At 45.3% G+C, this 18,889-nt stretch overlaps 2 protein-coding genes across 3 annotated transcripts in view; both read left to right on the top strand.

Annotated features, from left to right (window-relative positions):
• LOC308287451 (inositol 1,4,5-trisphosphate-gated calcium channel ITPR1-like) overlaps window positions 1-18,889 on the top strand; it is a 190,134-nt gene that overhangs the window by 76,164 nt on the left and 95,081 nt on the right. For both annotated transcript variants that reach the window (XM_080728624.1, XM_080728623.1), the window contains exons 18-31: window positions 318-437; window positions 1,132-1,326; window positions 6,171-6,360; window positions 6,486-6,547; window positions 6,998-7,139; window positions 7,615-7,765; window positions 8,611-8,804; window positions 9,833-9,962; window positions 11,152-11,206; window positions 13,033-13,198; window positions 13,948-14,106; window positions 16,752-16,826; window positions 17,745-17,882; window positions 18,569-18,694. In XM_080728624.1, coding sequence (XP_080584750.1) covers window positions 318-437; window positions 1,132-1,326; window positions 6,171-6,360; window positions 6,486-6,547; window positions 6,998-7,139; window positions 7,615-7,765; window positions 8,611-8,804; window positions 9,833-9,962; window positions 11,152-11,206; window positions 13,033-13,198; window positions 13,948-14,106; window positions 16,752-16,826; window positions 17,745-17,882; window positions 18,569-18,694 — 1,903 coding nt within the window. The remainder of the gene's footprint in view (window positions 1-317; window positions 438-1,131; window positions 1,327-6,170; window positions 6,361-6,485; window positions 6,548-6,997; window positions 7,140-7,614; window positions 7,766-8,610; window positions 8,805-9,832; window positions 9,963-11,151; window positions 11,207-13,032; window positions 13,199-13,947; window positions 14,107-16,751; window positions 16,827-17,744; window positions 17,883-18,568; window positions 18,695-18,889) is intronic.
• Window positions 3,070-3,987, top strand: LOC308286316 (N-terminal Xaa-Pro-Lys N-methyltransferase 1-like; the record flags this gene model as incomplete). The annotated part of the gene is made up of 1 exon (XM_080727316.1): window positions 3,070-3,987. One exon carries the CDS (start codon window positions 3,070-3,072, stop codon window positions 3,985-3,987), a length of 918 nt encoding a protein of 305 aa, XP_080583442.1.

An 18,889-nucleotide genomic window follows, 5' to 3' on the forward strand; every position in this document is an offset into this window, starting at 1 on the left:
GACCTGTGTGTCTCTGTGTGGTTCTATAGGTTCCTATAGGTCATAATGACTGCTGTGGTTGTATAGGTCATAATGACTGCTGTGGTTATATAGGTCATAATGACTGCTGTGTTCCTATAGGTTCCTGGACTACCTCTCAGACCTGTGTGTCTCTATGTGGTTCTATAGGTTCCTATAGGTCATAATGACTGCTGTGGTTATATAGGTCATAATGACTGCTGTGTTCCTATAGTTTCCTGGACTACCTGTCAGACCTATGTGTCTCTATGTGGTTCTATATGTTCCTATATGTCATAATGACTGCTGTGTTCCTATAGGTTCCTGGACTACCTGTCAGACCTGTGTGTGTCCATGAACAAGTCCATCCCAGTGACCCAGGAGCTGATCTGTAACGCAGTGCTGGACCCGGCCAACGGAGACATCCTCATAGAGACCAAGTGAGTCACAGTATATACCAGGGGTCCAGTTGTCCCCATTTAAAATGAAGCAAACACAGAGCTAAAAGGCAGGCAAGCTACTTTGTTAATTTAGCTGACTTTGAGTCAAACAAACACGACATCTGTTCTGGTATTCCACAGGGCTCAATTCTTGGTCCTCTATTGTTCTCGGTGTATATACTGCCACTGGGAGAACGTATTTCCGCTCACGGTGTGAATTTCCATTTCTATGCTGATGACACCCAGCTGTATCTCTCGGTAGCTCCAGATGACCCCTGTGCTCTAGACCCATTGCAGACGTGTGTGTCTAGCATAAAATGCTGGATGAGTGAGAATTTTCTCAAGCTAAATGAGGTGTGCAGAGAGAATCAATAATAAGTAGACTTGGTAACCTGGCTAAAGAAAGTAACACTTCTGTAAAGAACCTGGGAGTGATCATTGATGCTGAATTGAATTTTAATACGCACATTAATCATGTCACGAAGATTGCCTTCTTTCACCTAAGAAATATTTTTGCATCGTCAAAAAACGCTGTTCTGCGCTTTTGTTTTTTCTCGGCATGAATACTGCAATGCACTTCTCTCTGGTCTGCGAAAGATAACTACTGACAGTTTACAACTTGTTCAAAATGCGATGTTATTAATTCATTGTTATTTTAATGAAATGTTATTAATTACATGTTAATTGTCTCCAGGCTGGTGCTCTCCAGGTTCGAGATCGAGGGAGCGTCCATCGGGGAGAACTCTGTGGAGTCGGAGGAGGACGAGGAGGAGGTGTGGCTCTTCTGGAAGGACAGCAACAAGGAGGTCCGCAGTAAGAGCATCAGAGAGCTGGCACAGGACGCCAAGGAGGGCCAGAAGGAGGACCAGGAGGTCATCAGTTACTACAGGTAAGCCATAGGACCAGGAGGTCATCAGTTACTACAGGTAAACCATAGGACCAGGAGGTCATCAGTTACTACAGGTAAACTATAGGACCAGGAGGTCATCTCCTACTACAGGTAAGCCATAGGACCAGGAGGTCATCAGTTACTACAGGTAAGCCATAGGACCAGGAGGTCATCAGTTACTACAGGTAAACTATAGGACCAGGAGGTCATCTCCTACTACAGGTAAACTATAGGACCAGGAGGTCATCTCCTACTACAAGTAAACCATAGGACCAGGAGGTCATCTCCTACTACAGGTAAACCATAGGACCAGGAGGTCATCTCCTACTACAGGTAAACCATAGGACCAGGAGGTCATCAGTTACTACAGGTAAACCATAGGACCAGGAGGTCATCAGTTACTACAGGTAAACTATAGGACCAGAAGGTCATCAGTTACTACAGGTAAACTATTGGACCAGGAGGTCATCTCCTACTACAGGTAAACTATAGGACCAGGAGGTCATCCGTTACTACAGGTAAACTATAGGACCAGGAGGTCATCAGTTACTAGGTAAACCATTGGACCAGAAGGTCATCAGTTACTACAGGTAAATTTACCTGTCGTCATCTCCTACTACAGGTAAACGCTAAAAACCCCAGGACAAAAATCCACTCGTCCTAGACAGTTCGCCCTCCTGGCCCCCAAAACTTGGAATAAACTCCCTGTTGCACTTAGAACTACAGACTCACTCCCTAGATTCCTCCGTGGTCTGAAGACTCACCTCTTCAGACTCCACCTAAACCCGTAGCACTACTGTAACACTCCCCTTCCCTCAATGACTATACATGAAGCTAGATAGCATTCTTAGGTTTTTATATAAAGTTTTTTTTACTGGTTAGTTGCTTGGTCTACCTACGTTATCTTTTCTAGATTGAAATTTCTATGCAATTGATGTATTGATGTTGAAGTATTACCTTGCTTATTGTAAGTCGCTCTGGATTAAGAGCGTCTGTTAAATGCCTAAACTGTAGGTAAACCATATGAAACTGGTTCTCCAACATTATTGTCTGCAGTACCCCCTTACACTGATTTCTAAAGCCGAGTACCCCCTTCCCCTGACTACAGTATTTTGCTTATATAAATATAAATATACATCAATGCCAATATATCAAAACAAAACAGCATATTGGAAAATAAACATTGTTTTCTATTCAATAACAGTTCTACTAGTCAAAGTATTGATTGGTTTAACAATTTACAGATGAGAAGGTTCACAGTTCACGCAAAGACTGTCAATGTTTTATCATTACCGTACCCACTGCAGTACCCCCTGCGTACCCCTGGGGGTACAAGCACCCCCATTTGAGAAACACTGCCATAGGTCACATGAGGTCATTAAACCACCAAATTATTTAACACCAAGGAGTTCAAGTGAGTTTTCAAATGTGATTTGGGTGTTTTCTCAGGTGCCAACTTGCTCGTGGCCATGTATGGCCTACTTGTGCTCCAGCAGAGCGCTCCTTGTTATTTATATATCAGGTCGCACTTGTTTTTGGTTACGTCGACAAGAATGCCGGTCCCTCATAGGCTGTTGATGGTGGTGACGTCACCAGGAATGCTTGTCCCTGATTGGCTATGTGCGTGAACACGGACAGATAATATGCCACCGAACGAAGTACTCGCGCACTCTGCAGCCACAAGCAACGTCACTTTCTCCGGTTATAAACGTTGCGCACCAGGCGCACACGCCTGGTCTTGACATGACGGCGGTCGACGCAACGAGCTTCTTCTATGCCAACGCCGAGGAGTACTGGAGGAAGGTCCGTCCCACACTGGACGGCATGCTGGGAGAGTACGGCAGCATCTCCGACTTAGACCTGGCCTCCTCCAGGGCCTTCCTGAAGAGGTTCCTCTGCAGGGGACCGGAGGAACTAGAGGAACCCGAAGAACCTGAGGAACGGGAGGAAGAGAAGGAGATGGGGGGCCAGGAGGAGATGGTGGGCCAGGAAGAGGAGATGGGGGGAGAGGAGAAAGAGATTTGGGACGAGGAGAAAGAGATGTGGGGCGAGGAGAAGATGTGGGAGACATGGGGGGAGGAGGAGCGGGAGGATGTGTGGTGCGAGGAGAAGGAGGCATGGGTCGAGGAGGAGATGTCGGGTGAGGAGGCGGTGAAGGCGGGCAGGCTCCGGGCGCTGGACTGCGGCGCGGGCATCGGCCGCGTCACCAGGGGCCTCCTGCTGCCGCTGTTCGACGCGGTGGACATGGTGGACGTGACGCGGGCGTTCCTGGACGAGGCCCGCTCCTTCCTGGGCCCCGAGCTGTCCCGCCGCGTGGGCGACTACTTCTGCTGCGGCCTGCAGGACTTTGTGCCACGACGCGGGCACTACGACGTGATCTGGCTCCAGTGGGTGATAGGGCACCTGACGGACGAGCACCTGGTGGGCTTCCTGGCGCGCTGCGGCGCCGCCCTGCGCCCCGGCGGCCTGGTGGTGCTCAAGGACAACGTGGCGCGCGATGGCGACGGGACGGTGCACGACCGCGAGGACAGCAGCGTGTGCAGGGAGCTGGGCGCGGTGCGGGCGCTGGTGGGCCGCGCCGGGCTGAGGGTGGTCCGCCAGAAGATGCAGACGGGCTTCCCCCAGGAGATCTTCCAGGTCTGGAGCCTGGCCCTCAGATAGATCTGTAGATCTACCAGGTCTGGCCCTAGGGAGACATGAGGAGATCTACTAGGTCCTCATAGAGCCTTGTATTAGAGAGTTCTGCCAATGCAGGGTCAGAAACAGCGCTGGTCTCATGGTTCATGTATGCCGGAAATGTCACTAGTTGTGTATGTAAAAGAACTGCATGGCCCCAAGCAGTGAATGGAGATGACGTGACTCTCCAATAGAAGGCTCTGGGTCCACATGGTGGCCTTCAGATAGAGAGTTATTATAGTGACACATTGTTGTGTAATTGTGAGATGACGCATCTTAAAATAGTTTGGCATTTGATTTAAAGGAGCTATAGTCAACTTTTTCTTAAAAAAACGGATGCTAAAATAATATTATATAAATATATTTATTTTATAAAAAGAATAAGCTTCATATATGTTTCAATTCAAAATTGACCACAAAAAGCGTAAAATAATCATTTTAGCCATTGTCGGGCCGACACTTTGTTTACATCCTAGTCTAACACTATCAAAGATTTTTTTTCTTAGGAAAACATATTTTATTATCTTAGTACATTTTTTTCATAAACACTTTATGTTTTCAATGGCTAGTTTAAAGTCTTTGAGTGGTGCAAACCGCTCCAGTACGTTGCTGTGTGTGTATGTCTGTCCTGTGACGTCATGTGGCTCTATCATCAACACCGGTGTGATTTTATTGTTCTAAATCATCATGATTTGTGTTTAGTAAATTATGGTCCTATTGCATTTGATAACTAGAAATACTGTTCCTACGAAACAGTGTGGGCTCACAAAGATCTACCCTGTGACTGCTCCTCATTGGCTAAGGGCCCTGCCTTTGTTTTGAGGCGAATAACCTTGGTCTATAGCGTTTTGGCATAACATACTGATATAACATACTGCCCACTCGAGCCCACCTGTTGTTGTTATTTATATCAGGTTACCGCCCTCGCTGCGGTTTCAGCCAATAGCAGTCGTTTCTGGTTTCTTTTCTGAACCCGGATTTGAATTTGACAAAGAATTGGCTCCAAAACAGGTCTGTAGAAACCAGTGGTTCTCCCTTTGTCCATGTTCCTTCCAGGTCTATGGTTCAACATGAGGAGTAGCAAGGCTTTGGCAACTACAGATTTGAGAACTTCACAAGGCTTGTCATTGATTGGCAAGTCAGTGCATTGTCAGACCGTTGTCAGTGAGGAAGGGGTTATTTTTCAATGTGTTTGCCAGACCCATGAAATGGGTAGGCCTACATAAGCAAATGTCTGTCCGGGTTTTCTATATAAAGGGTATATATGATGATGACATGATGATGACATGCCTACAAAAGGCATGATGTCATAAATGATGATGACAGACAGGGGGTCTGGCACAACCAGGTTGACCTGGTCTAGTTTTTATATAAATGCTATTCAGATTATTTTCTTTTCCCACCAGGTACCAGCTCAACCTGTTTGTAATGTGTTTTTCCCACCTGGTACCAGCTCAACCTGTTTTTAATGTGTTTTTCCCACCTGGTACCAGCTCAAGCTGTTTGTAATGTGTTTTTCCCACCAGGTTCCAGCTCAACCTGTTTGTAATGTGTTTTTTCCCACCAGGTAGCAGTTCAACCTGTTTGTAATGTGTTTTTTTCCCACCAGGTACCAGCTCAACCTGTTTGTAATGTGTTTTTTTCCCACCAGGTACCAGTGCAACCTGTTTGTAATGTGTTTTTCCTCACCAGGTACCAGCTCAACCGGCAACAGTCCGCCATTCCGAAACACCGCTATTCCGAAGCAGGGTTAGGGTTAGGTTTAGGGTTAGGGTTAGGGTTAGGGGTAGGGTTAGGGGTAGGGTTAGGGTTAGTTAGGGTTAGGGTTAGGGTTAGGGTAAGGGTTAGGGTTAGGGTTAGGGTTAGGGGTAGGGTTAGGGTTAGAAGTCAACGTTCGGAATAGCGGTGTTTCGGAATGGCGGGGTGTAACCAGCTCAACCTGTTTGTAATGTGTTTTTCCCACCAGGTACCAGCTCAACCTGTTTGTAATGTGTTTTTCCCACCAGGTACCAGCTCAACCTGTTTGTAATGTGTTTTTTCCCACCAGGTACCAGTTCAACCTGTTTATAATGTGTTTTCCCACCAGGTACCAGCTCAACCTGTTTGTAATGTGTTTCTTTCCCACCAGGTACCAGCTCAACCTGTTTGTAATGTGTTTTTCCCACCAGGTACCAGCTCAACCTGTTTGCCAGGATGTGTCTGGACCGTCAGTATCTTGCCATCAATAAGATCTCTGGTCAACTGGATGTGGATCTGATCCTGCGCTGCATGTCAGACGAGGACCTGCCCTACGACCTGCGCGCCTCCTTCTGTCGCATGATGCTGCACATGCACGTGGACCGCGACCCCCAGGAACAGGTGGATAACCTAGGACAAACGTTACCTTACACTACTGGAACAAAAGTTGTACCATCTCTGACCTCTAAGTACTAACTGAATTTCCCCTGTGGGATAATAAAGGTATCCATCTATCTATCCATCAGGTCACCCCCGTCAAGTACGCCCGCCTCTGGTCCGAGATCCCCTCACAGATTGCCATCGACGAGTGAGTAGCAGTGGTGGGAAAAGTACTCGTACTTGTTTTACTTAAGTAAAAGTACTAGTAAGGCATGGGCTTAATTTTGATGACATCAGGGATCTCCATGTATGGGCATAAAAGGGATTCTGTTAGTGTGGTTCCCCTGACATCACAGTGATGTCAGAGTGTGATGTCAGAGCGGCAAACCCATTCTGTTAGAGTGGTTCCCCTGACACTCAGTGATGTCACTTGTGATGTCACAGTGATGTGTCAGGGGAACCACAGTGTCAGGCGTTATAGACAGACAGACAGACAGAGATACGGTCAAGCTGTGACCGTTCTATCTTACCGTTCTATCTTATATATCTGTGTTTTGTACGTTCAGCAGGGCTGTCAACCATCTGATTGATTGATGTATGGATTGATTGATTGATTGATTGAATACCTTACATATCAAGGTCCATTTTGTTTGTTCAGCTACGACAACGACGGGACCTCCAAGGACGAGATCAAGGAGCGTTTCTGTCTCACCATGGAGTTTGTGGAGAACTACCTGAGAGACGTGGTCTGCCAGAGCTTCCCCTTCAACGACAAGGAGAAGAACAAGCTCACCTTCGAGGTTAGATACTGTACTGTAGATACTGTACTGTAGATACTGTCAGAGCTTCCCCTTCAACGACAAGGAGAAGAACAAGCTCACCTTCGAGGTTAGATACTGAACAGAAGAGTTGTTTTTCTGGGGTAAAAAACAAACAAACACGAAGGCCATGGCCGCCATTGCCCCTCAGTTTGGCATTGTTCCGCTCAAATGAATGGCATGACCTGAGGCCACAGTGGCCTTAATGCCCCAGCTGACTGTACCACTTTCTCCTCTGTCTCTTTGGTTAAAGTGGTTAAAATCTACACAGAGTCTTTTCTTCTGGAAGAAGAAATACTACAGCGATGATCTGTGCGTGCTATGGCCCATAGAAAAATAGGCAGTTTTGACCAAACAAACGATATGGGTAAAATACATACTAATGTACTGTAGGTGGTCTTTGGGCGTAGAATAGAGACATGTCATCAAAAAACCCTCCCGTTGTTCTCCTCCTCAGGTGGTCAACCTGGCCAGGAACCTGATCTACTTTGGTTTCTATAACTTCAGTGATCTGCTGAGACTGACCAAGATCCTCCTGGCCATCCTGGACTGTGTTCACGTCAGCACCATCTTCCCCTTCAACAAGCTGGAGAAGGACCAGAGCAAAGGTACAGTACAGAGTTATATGTGTACAGTGTTGAGTATAAAGGTACAGTTCAGGCACCGTCCACTGGCATATAGAAATATGCCCTATAGAATGTTGGCACAGAATGACATCTGTGCCAACATTGAGTTTAGCTTCCCTTGTGGTCTCCTGATAGATGTGTATTAACCTCCCCTTTTGGTCTCCTAATAGATGTTTATTAACCCATTTAGAACGGGTACACATTTTGTGTTTCATTATTTTATGCTTTAACTATTGAAAAATAGTAGATATACAAGCCGCGCTGCCAGCTTGTAGATCTGCTATTTTTGAAAAAATCATGAAAATTTGAATTTTTACCTGATTCTATAAGTGTCTTTTGAATCCTTCTAAGATTTTTTGAAAAACCTATGTTTCTATCTGTCAGCAATCTGGCTAGCCATCGTCAAAGAAAAGGTCCTTTTCACTTAACTGGAGCTCAGTTAGTCTGTTCTTGAGAGACTACCATGTCAGTGGTTCTCAAACCTTTTCACGTGAAGGACCCTCAAAATGATATGTATTTGGCCACGGACCCCCATCTGAAAATATTTACTCCCAGGGACCACCCGGAAGCAAAATGTGAGTTACACACGTTCGCTTTAAAAAATACATATATTCAAATATTTGCACACATTTTCACGACTTTTTCAAAAATAGCAGATCTACAAGCTCGCAGCGCGGCACTCGGTGCCGCGCTGTGAGCTTGTATATCTGCTATTTTTCACTGGTTAAAGCATTCAATAATTCTAGGCCTAAATGGGTTTTAACCTCTCCTTGTGGTCTCCTGATAGATGTTTATACATGAACCTCCCCTTATGGTCTCCTGTGCAGGCAGCAACGTGATGCGTTCCATCCACGGCGTGGGGGAGCTGATGACCCAGGTGGTCCTCAGAGGAGGGGGCTTCCTGCCCACCATGCCCCTCCCCCCTTCCAGCGGAGACTCCGTCAACAAGACCCAGACGGAGCCGGAGAAGCAGGACATCCTGGTGATGGACACCAAGCTGAAGATCATCGAGATCCTTCAGGTGACGCCAGGGGTAGTCGGGGGCCTTAAGGGGAGCAAATCAGTCTAAAAGCGCCAAGTTTTGCACAGATGTAGCCCAGGGCATGCTCTAATGATTTAGCTAGGGCGCCCGAGTCGGCGACCTTCGGGGTCGCCACAGCGGCCAAATCAAGTTGGGCTCCCATCGACTTTCTATACTGGAGGAAAATACCCAGGAAAAAAAACATCTGCTATAAGTAGGATGTTGAGGGGTCTAACTAGGGGTTTGTCATGATTCTGAATCCATTGCAAGCATTTGTTTTGCACAAAAAAACACTCCTAGGGTTCCCAGTTCGATCCCGGGCTCCCCCAGAGTTAGTGTGGAAGAGTCCTTGAGCAAGACTCTGAACCCCTAACTGCTCCTGATGAGCAGGTTGGTGCCTTGCATGGTGTATGAATGTGTGTGTTGTCGTGGAATTCTGGTCAATCAATAATCGATGAGGCAATGAGGAGACAAGACAATGTTTAGGTGGTGATTATGATGTATGTAACATGATATCGTGGACAAGAAGTACATTCACATTTGTGTCAGTGGTAAAGTAGTTCTGCCCAGATGCACAGGTCAGGCTCATAGTTGTACTGTGGTTGCTTCAAGGTCTCAAGGACGAGCTGTACCAATCACAAGATAGGCTTTACCAAAACAATAGCTATTCAGGCCTAGTAAATAGTAATTACATCTTGACTCTTACAAGCTATCAAGTATCATTATGTATCATAAAGAACTAGATATTAATACAATCAATGAACTCAATCTGCTCTAATAACACATAATCGATCATGATAACATAATAAGCTGACATTTTCGGCAGTGTGAATGTAATCTATGCACAATCTACTGTATGTGAAGTGCCTTGGATAAAGGCACTATATAAATGATAATATGATGATAAAAATAAATGCTGTGTTGTTGTTTATTAATAATAATGATGATAATAATAAATACAATTATGTGTTATTGTTTATTAATAATAATGATGATAATAATAAACGATGTGTTATTGTGTGTTTCAGTTCATCCTGAACGTGCGTCTGGACTACAGGATATCCTGTCTGCTCTGCATCTTCAAGAGGGAGTTTGACGAGAGCAACTCCCAGTCGGAGCTTTCTATTGGCTCACAGGACGGACCCAACAACATGCCAGGTCATTATAGCAGCTTTCTATTGGCTCACAACCATAGGGTTGTGAGCCAGGGTTCTGGGGGCCCAGTTCTATTGGCTGACCCAACAACATGCCAGGTCAGTATGAAGGGTTTCTATTGGCTCACAAGAAGGACCCAACAACATGGCAGGTCAGTATGAAGGGTTTCTATTGGCTCACAAGAAGGACCCAACAACATGTCAGTCTAGAGGTCAGTCTATATCAGACCCCTAGAGAGAGAGAGTTATGACACTTACGTCGACTCCCATTGTAAGCGTGGAAAGCATGGTGGAAAGCTAGCTTAGCCTAGCTTACTGGAGCCTGTTCTCATTCTTAGCGAGCCTTTGCTGCTCTTCAGCCCCGTCCGCCCCCATTATAACCGAGGCATTTTCACTCGCTGGTAAGTAGACTAAATTGCGTCTTTTTTCCCCTTCTAATAATGCTGTCTACCTTGGAGAGGCCCGTGAATGCGTTAAAAGGGGGGAAAAGACATGGTTTAGTCTACTTATTAGCGAGTGAAAATGCCTCGGTTATAATGGGGGCGGACGGGGCTGAAGAGCAGCAGAGGCTCGCTAAGAATGAGAACAGGCTCCATGCGACGCCACCGGTCTGCGGTGAGATCAAAGCGTGACGCCATTATCTTCTAAACCATACTGGTGTATATCAGTGGTTCTCAAACTTTTAGATGTCAAGGACCTCCCTTAAAGGAGTAGTTCACCCCCAAAATGACAAATGTATCACCCCCATCGATTCCGGATGGGGACCCAAATGCATTTGGGACTCCATCCGGAACCATCCGAACAGCGCGACCGGTCGCTTCGGTATCTTCACCCCCAGTTGGGGGTACTACAGGGGGTACTTGGGGGTACTCCAGGGGGTACCCCCCCCCCCCCCAGCCAATCAGCGCTGATGTTGTCCGGCGACACGGAAATGTTTTGGGTGTTTCGCCTTGATTCTGACAGGGTTTTTTGTGTGTTTTTCTTTTCCAACGCTGACCAAGCGACGACAAACAAAGAAATAGCTTCAGGTTTGAACGCAGCAATAAGGGTCCATTTAGAACCCCCTCTAGAATCCTGAGAGTGAAGACCTGTAAGTCTTTCACAAACATGACGAATGTCTTCAGACCTTTGAGTGCATGATGTGCTTGTGATGACGTCATGCATGCAGAACGTTGTGTCTCTGTGTCTTCCAGGAGCGCTGGATTTTGAGCACATCGAGGAGCAGGCAGAGGGCATCTTTGGTGGAAGGTAAACAACCAACGCTTTGATTTATCCACGTACTGTAGTATCGGTTCAGTATTGCTATTTGCATTTGCAATACTGAACCGATCCATTTAACTGATAATACAAATAACCAAGGAGCAGTAGACAAATAATGTCTGTCTTGTCTTTCTCTATTCTATGTATGTTTATGCTAATAGTAATGACATATCTATCGATATATCAGGTGTGCCATTTCAAAACTTCACACGCCCTGCCTTTGGTAAGACAGTAGATTTCCAGTGGATTGGCAGAACATTGAGCTTGTTTGATTGATTGATTGAAGCCTTTATTAGAACTTTGCATAGGAAAAGGTACAGTTTCATGACGGTACAGTTCACTGGTACAAGGTCTACTAAAAGGAGATCCTAGAAAAGACTAAGCTTATTTCCATGGGAAACCATTGAAGTATCTCTTATAACATTGAAAGACGGATAGGAAGTGAACGAGACAACGTTCTCTAAAGGCAGCCGCGCCAGTTGTCTTAAGGTGGCAGGACCCTCTTAACTGTTCTGCTGCCCTTGACGACGCTCACCGTCAGTGAAAGGGTTAATACCATGACGGCGAGGACTGTCAATCTTACTGTATATACAGTAAAGATATTATTACTTACTGTACGTCGCTCCGGTCCCGCCCGCATCGGTAATGTCCGCGATTTGTTTACAACGCACGTCGGGCGTGCACGCGAAGTTAACGTCCTCCATAGTAAATCCATTGAGAGGCCCATAAAGAGACTTCATTTTCTCCAAAAGGGACATTCTTATACAAAGGATGGTCTCCACTCTCCATACTGTACACAAAAGCTGGGCGCAGCCATGTTCTCTTCTGGGCTCACACTGTCATGTGACTAGATGACGTAATCGTTGCCGTCAAGTGATAATCCAAAAAAACAAAAACAACCCCCTTCCGGCCCTTCAAAATAATAGCGGCGGCCTATGGAGGAAACGGCGTGGCACCGAGGCACCAAGCAAACCTTCAGATTAAGAGGCAGTAGTTGTGTTAAGGTAGAACACTAGAGCACAATGCAATAGAGCAGTGAAGTTATGATGTCACTCTTTCGTCCCCCGGTTCACAGAAGTAATTTCTCTATGGAGAATAACATTGAGTCATCTTAAAATCGTCTCATATAAGCATTGTGGTCCAAAAATAAACAAACGGTTTGCGCGATATTGTCGGCGAGGTGGCTCTGTATGGTTTATGATAGTCAGTCACTCATATTTGATAAAGCCTGTTTCTAGCGAAAATGTAACTAATTCGGTGACAGTAACATTGGCGTTTTCTCACCATCAGTTGATTCTTCATATCCATATGAGTCAAACCGCTGAGATCATTTGTTTATGTTTGCAACACATATGAAAAAAGTCTATGGGAATTCAGAATGAAAAAAAAAAAAGACGTGAACCAGGTAGGATGGGTAAATAACGTCAGACTTCACTGCTCTATTGATGTCTGGGCAAGTGGAATCATTATCATGCGTGTGTGCGTGCGTCTCTGTGCGTCACCAGTGAGAACACCCCTTTAGACCTAGATGACCATGGTGTGTGCGTGTGTGTGTGTGTGTCTGTGCATCCCCAGTGAGGAGGACACCCCTCTAGACCTAGATGACCATGGTGTGTGTGTGTGTGTGTGTGTGTGTGTGTGTGTGTGTGTGTGTGTGTGTGTGTGTGTGTGTGTGTGTGTGTGTGTGTGTGTGTGTGTGTGTGTGTGTGTGTGTGTGTGTGTGTGTGTGTGTGTGTGTGTGTGTGTGTGTGTGTGCGTGTGTGTGTGCGTGTGTGTGTGCGCGTGTGTGTGCGCGTGTGTCTGTGCGTCCCCAGTGAGGAGAACACCCCTCTGGACCTGGACGACCACGGTGGGAGGACATTCTTGCGTGTCCTGCTCCATCTCACCATGCATGACTATCCTCCTCTGGTGTCCAGAGCTCTGCACCTGCTGTTCAGACACTTCAGCCAGAGACAGGAGGTCCTACAGGCCTTTAAACAGGTAGGAAACATCACTATACCCCCCCCTCCCCCCTGGTGTCCTGGAGGTCCTACAGGCCTTTAAACAGGTAGGAAACAGCACCCCCTGCTGTTCAGACACTTCAGCCAGAGACATGGACGGATTAACCCCCGCGAGGGCCCCTGGCCGCTCATTTTTTAGGGCCCCCCCACCCCCCGCCATCCCTCTCGACGTGCACTACCCAGCTAGGATTTTAGACCAGATTGATCATCTGTGGGCCAAAAAAGCACCTGTAGACAACAGAGGAGGGGCCCACACATTTAATATTTGATTAACGTATACATTTGATTTTAGTAAATGGTCAATGACCACACGGCCCAGTTCCCCCAAGGGCCCCTGAGAGCCAAGGGCCCCTGGCAACGGCCCTAGCGGCCCAATGGTTAATTCAGCCCTGGCCAGAGACAAGAGGTCCTACAGGCCTTTAAACAGGTAGTAGACATCCCACCTCCCCCTGGTGTCCATCCAAACAGTTGGGGAACAAAAAACACCCAAGACACCAACATTACGGGCGTAATAACGTGACTCGCGATTTCTCTCCTGTAGTCCCCGCGGACCGGGACATATGTTCGATTTCACTTACACATGAATAAGTGAAAAATCTAGATTTCTCAAAACATAGCAGATCTACAAACTCGCAGCGCGGCACTCGGTGCCACGCTGTGAGCTTGTAGATCTGCTATTTTTCAATAGTTGAAGCATTAAATAATTCTAGTACCTCTCCCCACCACCAGGTGCAGCTGCTGGTGACCAGCCAGGACGTGGACAACTACAAGCAGATCAAGTTCGACCTGGACCAGCTGAGGTCCATCGTGGAGAAGTCAGAGCTGTGGGTCTACAAGAGGCAGGGGCCGGACGAGACCCTGGACCCTGGGGACCACTCTGAGACTAAGGTATCATAGAGATCTACACTCTGAGACTAAGGTATTATAGAGATCTACACTCTTAGACTAAGGTATGATAGAGATCTACACTCTGAGACTAAGGTATGATAGAGATCTACACTTTGAGACTAAGGTATTATAGAGATCTACACTCTGAGACTAAGGTATTATAGAGATCTACACTCTGAGACTACACATAATGAGGTATTATAGAGATCTACACTCTGAGACTAAGGTATTATAGAGATCTACACTCTGAGACTAAGGTATTATAGAGATCTACACTCTGAGACTAAGGTATTATAGAGATTTACACTCTGAGACTAAGGTATTATAGAGATCTACACTCTGAGACTAAGGTATTATAGAGATCTACACTCTGAGACTAAGGTATTATAGAGATCTACACTCTGAGCCTAAGGTATTATAGAGATCTACACTCTGAGACTACACATAATAAGGTATTATAGAGATCTACACTCTGAGCCTAAGGTATTATAGAGATCTACACTCTGAGACTAAGGTATTATAGAGATCTACAATCTGAGACTAAGGTATTATAGAGATCTACACTCTGAGACTAAGGTATTATAGAGATCTACACTCTGAGACTACACATAATAAGGTATTATAGAGATCTACACTCTGAGACTAAGGTATTATAGAGATCTACACTCTGAGACTAAGGTATTATAGAGATCTATACTCTGAAACTACACATAATAAGGTGTTATAGAGATCTACACTCTGAGACTACACATAATAAAGTAATATAAAAGGGGGTATCTGGGGGTACTACAGGGGTACTACATGGGGTACGTGAGAAGAACTAGAAATGTATAGTATTTCACTGTTATGGTTAATGATAAAACGTTGACAGACTTGTGTGAACCTACTCATCTGTAAATGGTTAAACCAAATTAATCAGTCAATAACTTGACTTATACAACTGTTATTCAATAGAAAGCAATGTTTATTTGCTGTTTTATTTTGAACATATTGGCATTGGAACTGGACTTTTGATGTACATATTTTGTAAGGAAATGGCTGTAGTCAGGGGAAGGGGGAACTTGGCTTCAGAAATCGGTATAAGGGTTGCTGCAGCCCGAAAAAGTTTGAGAACCACTGTTATAGAAAGACCAGGACTCTTACGTAACACGTAACCAACTGCAGGGTTGACATCATCACCTGTTCCTCCCTGACAAACTCCTTACAAACAGCCGCCTCACACAAACCAATTTCAAAGACGTAACTACAGATGTGTCATATCAATACGTCAGCGTTTACTGTGCTTTTCCTGCATTTGTTTCTGGAAATACTTGTTTCCCCAGGTTCTTTTCACTGTTTAGCCTTGCTCATTCTTCCCTTTTTGTTACTGAAAACAAAAGGCACTTTTCAACACTTCTTTTCATTGGAAATAAGAATCTGAACAGCATTTACACAACAACACCTTTACGAATGCCTTCCTTTAGTCCTTTCTCACTGTCAATGTTCTGACAATTTACTGACGATGGCATGACGTGTGAAGTTTTCAAGTGTCACATCTGTATAGAATAATGCCCATGTAAGGAGTGACCATCTTACCTCTGTGTACATCTCCTGTCAGTATAAATGTGTGTGTGTGTGTGTGTGTGTGTGTGTGTGTGTGTGTGTGTGTGTGTGTGTGTGTGTGTGTGTGTGTGTGTGTGTGTGTGTGTGTGTGTGTGTGTGTGTGTGTGTGTGTGTGTGTGTGTGTGTGTGAGGAACATGGGTGTTGGGGCTGATATGGGGAGCTCTGGAGGGAGACCCAAGTCTCTCCTTGCTGTGATGAGATCTACAACAGTGGCGTCAGTTCAGAAAAGGCTAAGGTATGGCAACATGACTGGTGTCTTGCACGCGCGCAAAGGCGCGCGTGCAAGACACCAGTCATGTTGCCATACCTTAGCAACAGGCATGATACATTTATTTTAAGAAGTACATTTTATTTTCCCCCCCGTTTCTACGGTTTCTTGGGCTGGATATGGCAGCCTGGAACAGTTGTTCAAGTGCAGCTAAACTTGGCATGTTAGTAAACGTGTCACAATTAACAATAGGCCTAATGCATTGCACCTGTGCAGCTGACCTGCGGAACCTGGGAATATACCATTCTGTCAAGATGGGGAGAATACAAGTGTGGAGAATATAATTCTAATACCTTGTTAAAGTGACCATTTAGTAAAACTTTACTGTAATTTAACAACATAATAACCAGCACAGATAGACAAAGAAACAGTAATGGATTTATATTTAAAAGTAACTTTTATTTTCCCCCCTGGACCCAGGGTATGGCAGCTGCATACCCCTGCCATACCCAATTGACGCCCCTGATCTACAATAAAGTATGACGTTTGATTCCTGATTCCTGACATTGCAGTCCTGCATCTTCCTGATCTGTCACAAACCTCCATTACAATACAACCAGAAATGACGTAATCTGAACATCCATCATGTCCGCTGTGACGTTATCAGATTTAGAGAAATCCATTCATCTCACATTTATTTCCCCAGACGACGTTATATACAGTATACCTGCCTGTTGAGTGATCCACTGGATCCTTCTCTCGTTGTAAACTGATTGGATGTTGCTTTGGTCTTAGTGTAAGCTGATTGGCTGTCTCTCTCCTCCTCTCTTGCAGGGAGACTCCAACAGCTCAGAGAAGCCAAAGAAACCTGAGAGCACCAGCACTTACAACTACAGAGTGGTTAAAGAGGTGAGAAGATCAACATCACACCATCACTATCACCTCAATGTCAACCCTAACCTTAACCTTAACCAGCTGCACGTATAACTACAGAGTGGTTACAGAGGTGAGAAGATCAACATCACACCATCACTATCCCCTCAATGTCAACCCTAACCCTAACCTTAACCCTAACCAGCACGTATAACTACAGAGTGGTTAAAGAGGTGAGATCACCATCACTACCCACTGTAATGTCACATCACACCATTACATACAGTACTTTAAACCAGTAAGACTCCCTAATCAGGAGATAAGCGCCCGTCAGGTCGCATAATGTTGTCTGCCAAAAGTATCCTCATGATGGCGCTATGGGGCATGTGAGAAATCAGGGGCGGAGGTTGTCGTTTGCCAGCCAAGGAGTGTGTGTGCAAAGTTTGGCAAAGATAGGGGCAACGGTGGCGGAGATATGAGTAGAGCATAAGTGTGACGTGACGTGTGACGGACAGACAGCCTGTGGAGGTTTTGATAGTAACTGCGAGCTGACGGTCGCAACTACAGTGTGGTGAAGGAGGTGAGAAGATCACCTCCTTCTATCCACTTCAATGTCACATCAAAACAATACGAGTGTAAATGAGTGGGTGAAATGGAATGCATTGAATGGTTGTACAACATGCTTTACACGCTCCATTAAAGTTACAGTAAATAACACTAAACGTTCCTGTGTTCAGGTCCTGCAGCGTCTCAGCAGGCTGTGTGTTCATTAAAGTTACAGTAAATAACACTAAACGTTCCTGTGTTCAGGTCCTGCTGCGTCTCAGCAGGCTGTGTGTTCATTAAAGTTACAGTAAATAACAGTAACGTTCCTATGTTCAGGTCCTGCAGCGTCTCAGCAGGTTGTGTGTTCATTAAAGTTACAGTAAATAACAGTAACGTTCCTGTGTTCAGGTCCTGCTGCGTCTCAGCAGGCTGTGTGTCCAGGAAGGATTGTCAGGGAGGAAGAGCAGGAAGCAGCAGCAGAGACTGTTGAGGAACATGGGAGCTCACACTGTGGTCCTGGAACTACTGCAGATACCTTATGAGAAGGTAAGGACACTATGGAACTGCTGCAGATACCCTATGAGAAGGTAAGGACATTATGAAACTACTGCAGATACCTTATGAGAAGGTAATGACATTATGAAGGTAAGGTCATTATGAGGAACATGGGAGCTCACACTGTGTTCCTGTGTTCTACTGAGTGAAAACCCGCCCTCCAGCCAATAGCATTCATTTCTGTCTTCATTCAGGTAAAAAAAAAATGGCAGATTTGCAATCTGTAGAATGTCTGTAGAAAGAAACCAATGGTGTGACGCTGTCCATACTTTTTACTGTCTATGGCACGTCCCAAACAATCGCCTGCCTCTCATTGTAAATGGAAATTAATTACTAATGCGCGTCGACGGCTCCCCATCTGAAAGGGTCTTTAATGTGATGTTTATCATGTTTATGAGAGAGTTGTTTGTTTCACACTGGGTGAACATGTGTTCATCTGTTGGGAATGCAAAACATCACTGAGTTTCAGCTTATCATGCTAGTTTCACTACATGCTGTCTCCATAATTATGTCCACTGGGGGAGCTGTTTGTTAGTGTAATACATCCATATGTCCACAAGGGGAGCTGTTAGTTAGTGTAATACATCCATATGTCCGCTAGAGGAGCTGTTATTTATTGTATATATCCAATAGGGGAGCTGTTGTTTAGTGTAGTAATACATCCATATGTCCACCAGGGGGAAGACGTGCGCATGCAGGACATCATGAAACTGGCCCATCAGTTCCTGCAGAACTTCTGTGCAGGAAACCAACAGAACCAGGCTCTGCTACACAAACACATCAACCTGTTCCTCAACCCAGGAGTATGTATAATTATATAACCTCTTCCTCAACCCAGGAGTATGTATAATTATATAACACCTTCCTCAACCCAGGAGTATGTATAACTAGAAAAGAAAATTCCTACGAAACTTTAAGTGTGCCTGCAGCTCGCTAAGCATATGCATTAACATTTTTAATACTGATACTAACAGGACTGCATTATTCTTATTATTCCT

This window comes from Nannobrachium achirus, assembly GCF_963921795.1.
Source record: "Nannobrachium achirus genome assembly, chromosome: 6".
Taxonomy (NCBI): Eukaryota; Metazoa; Chordata; class Actinopteri; order Myctophiformes; family Myctophidae; genus Nannobrachium; species Nannobrachium achirus.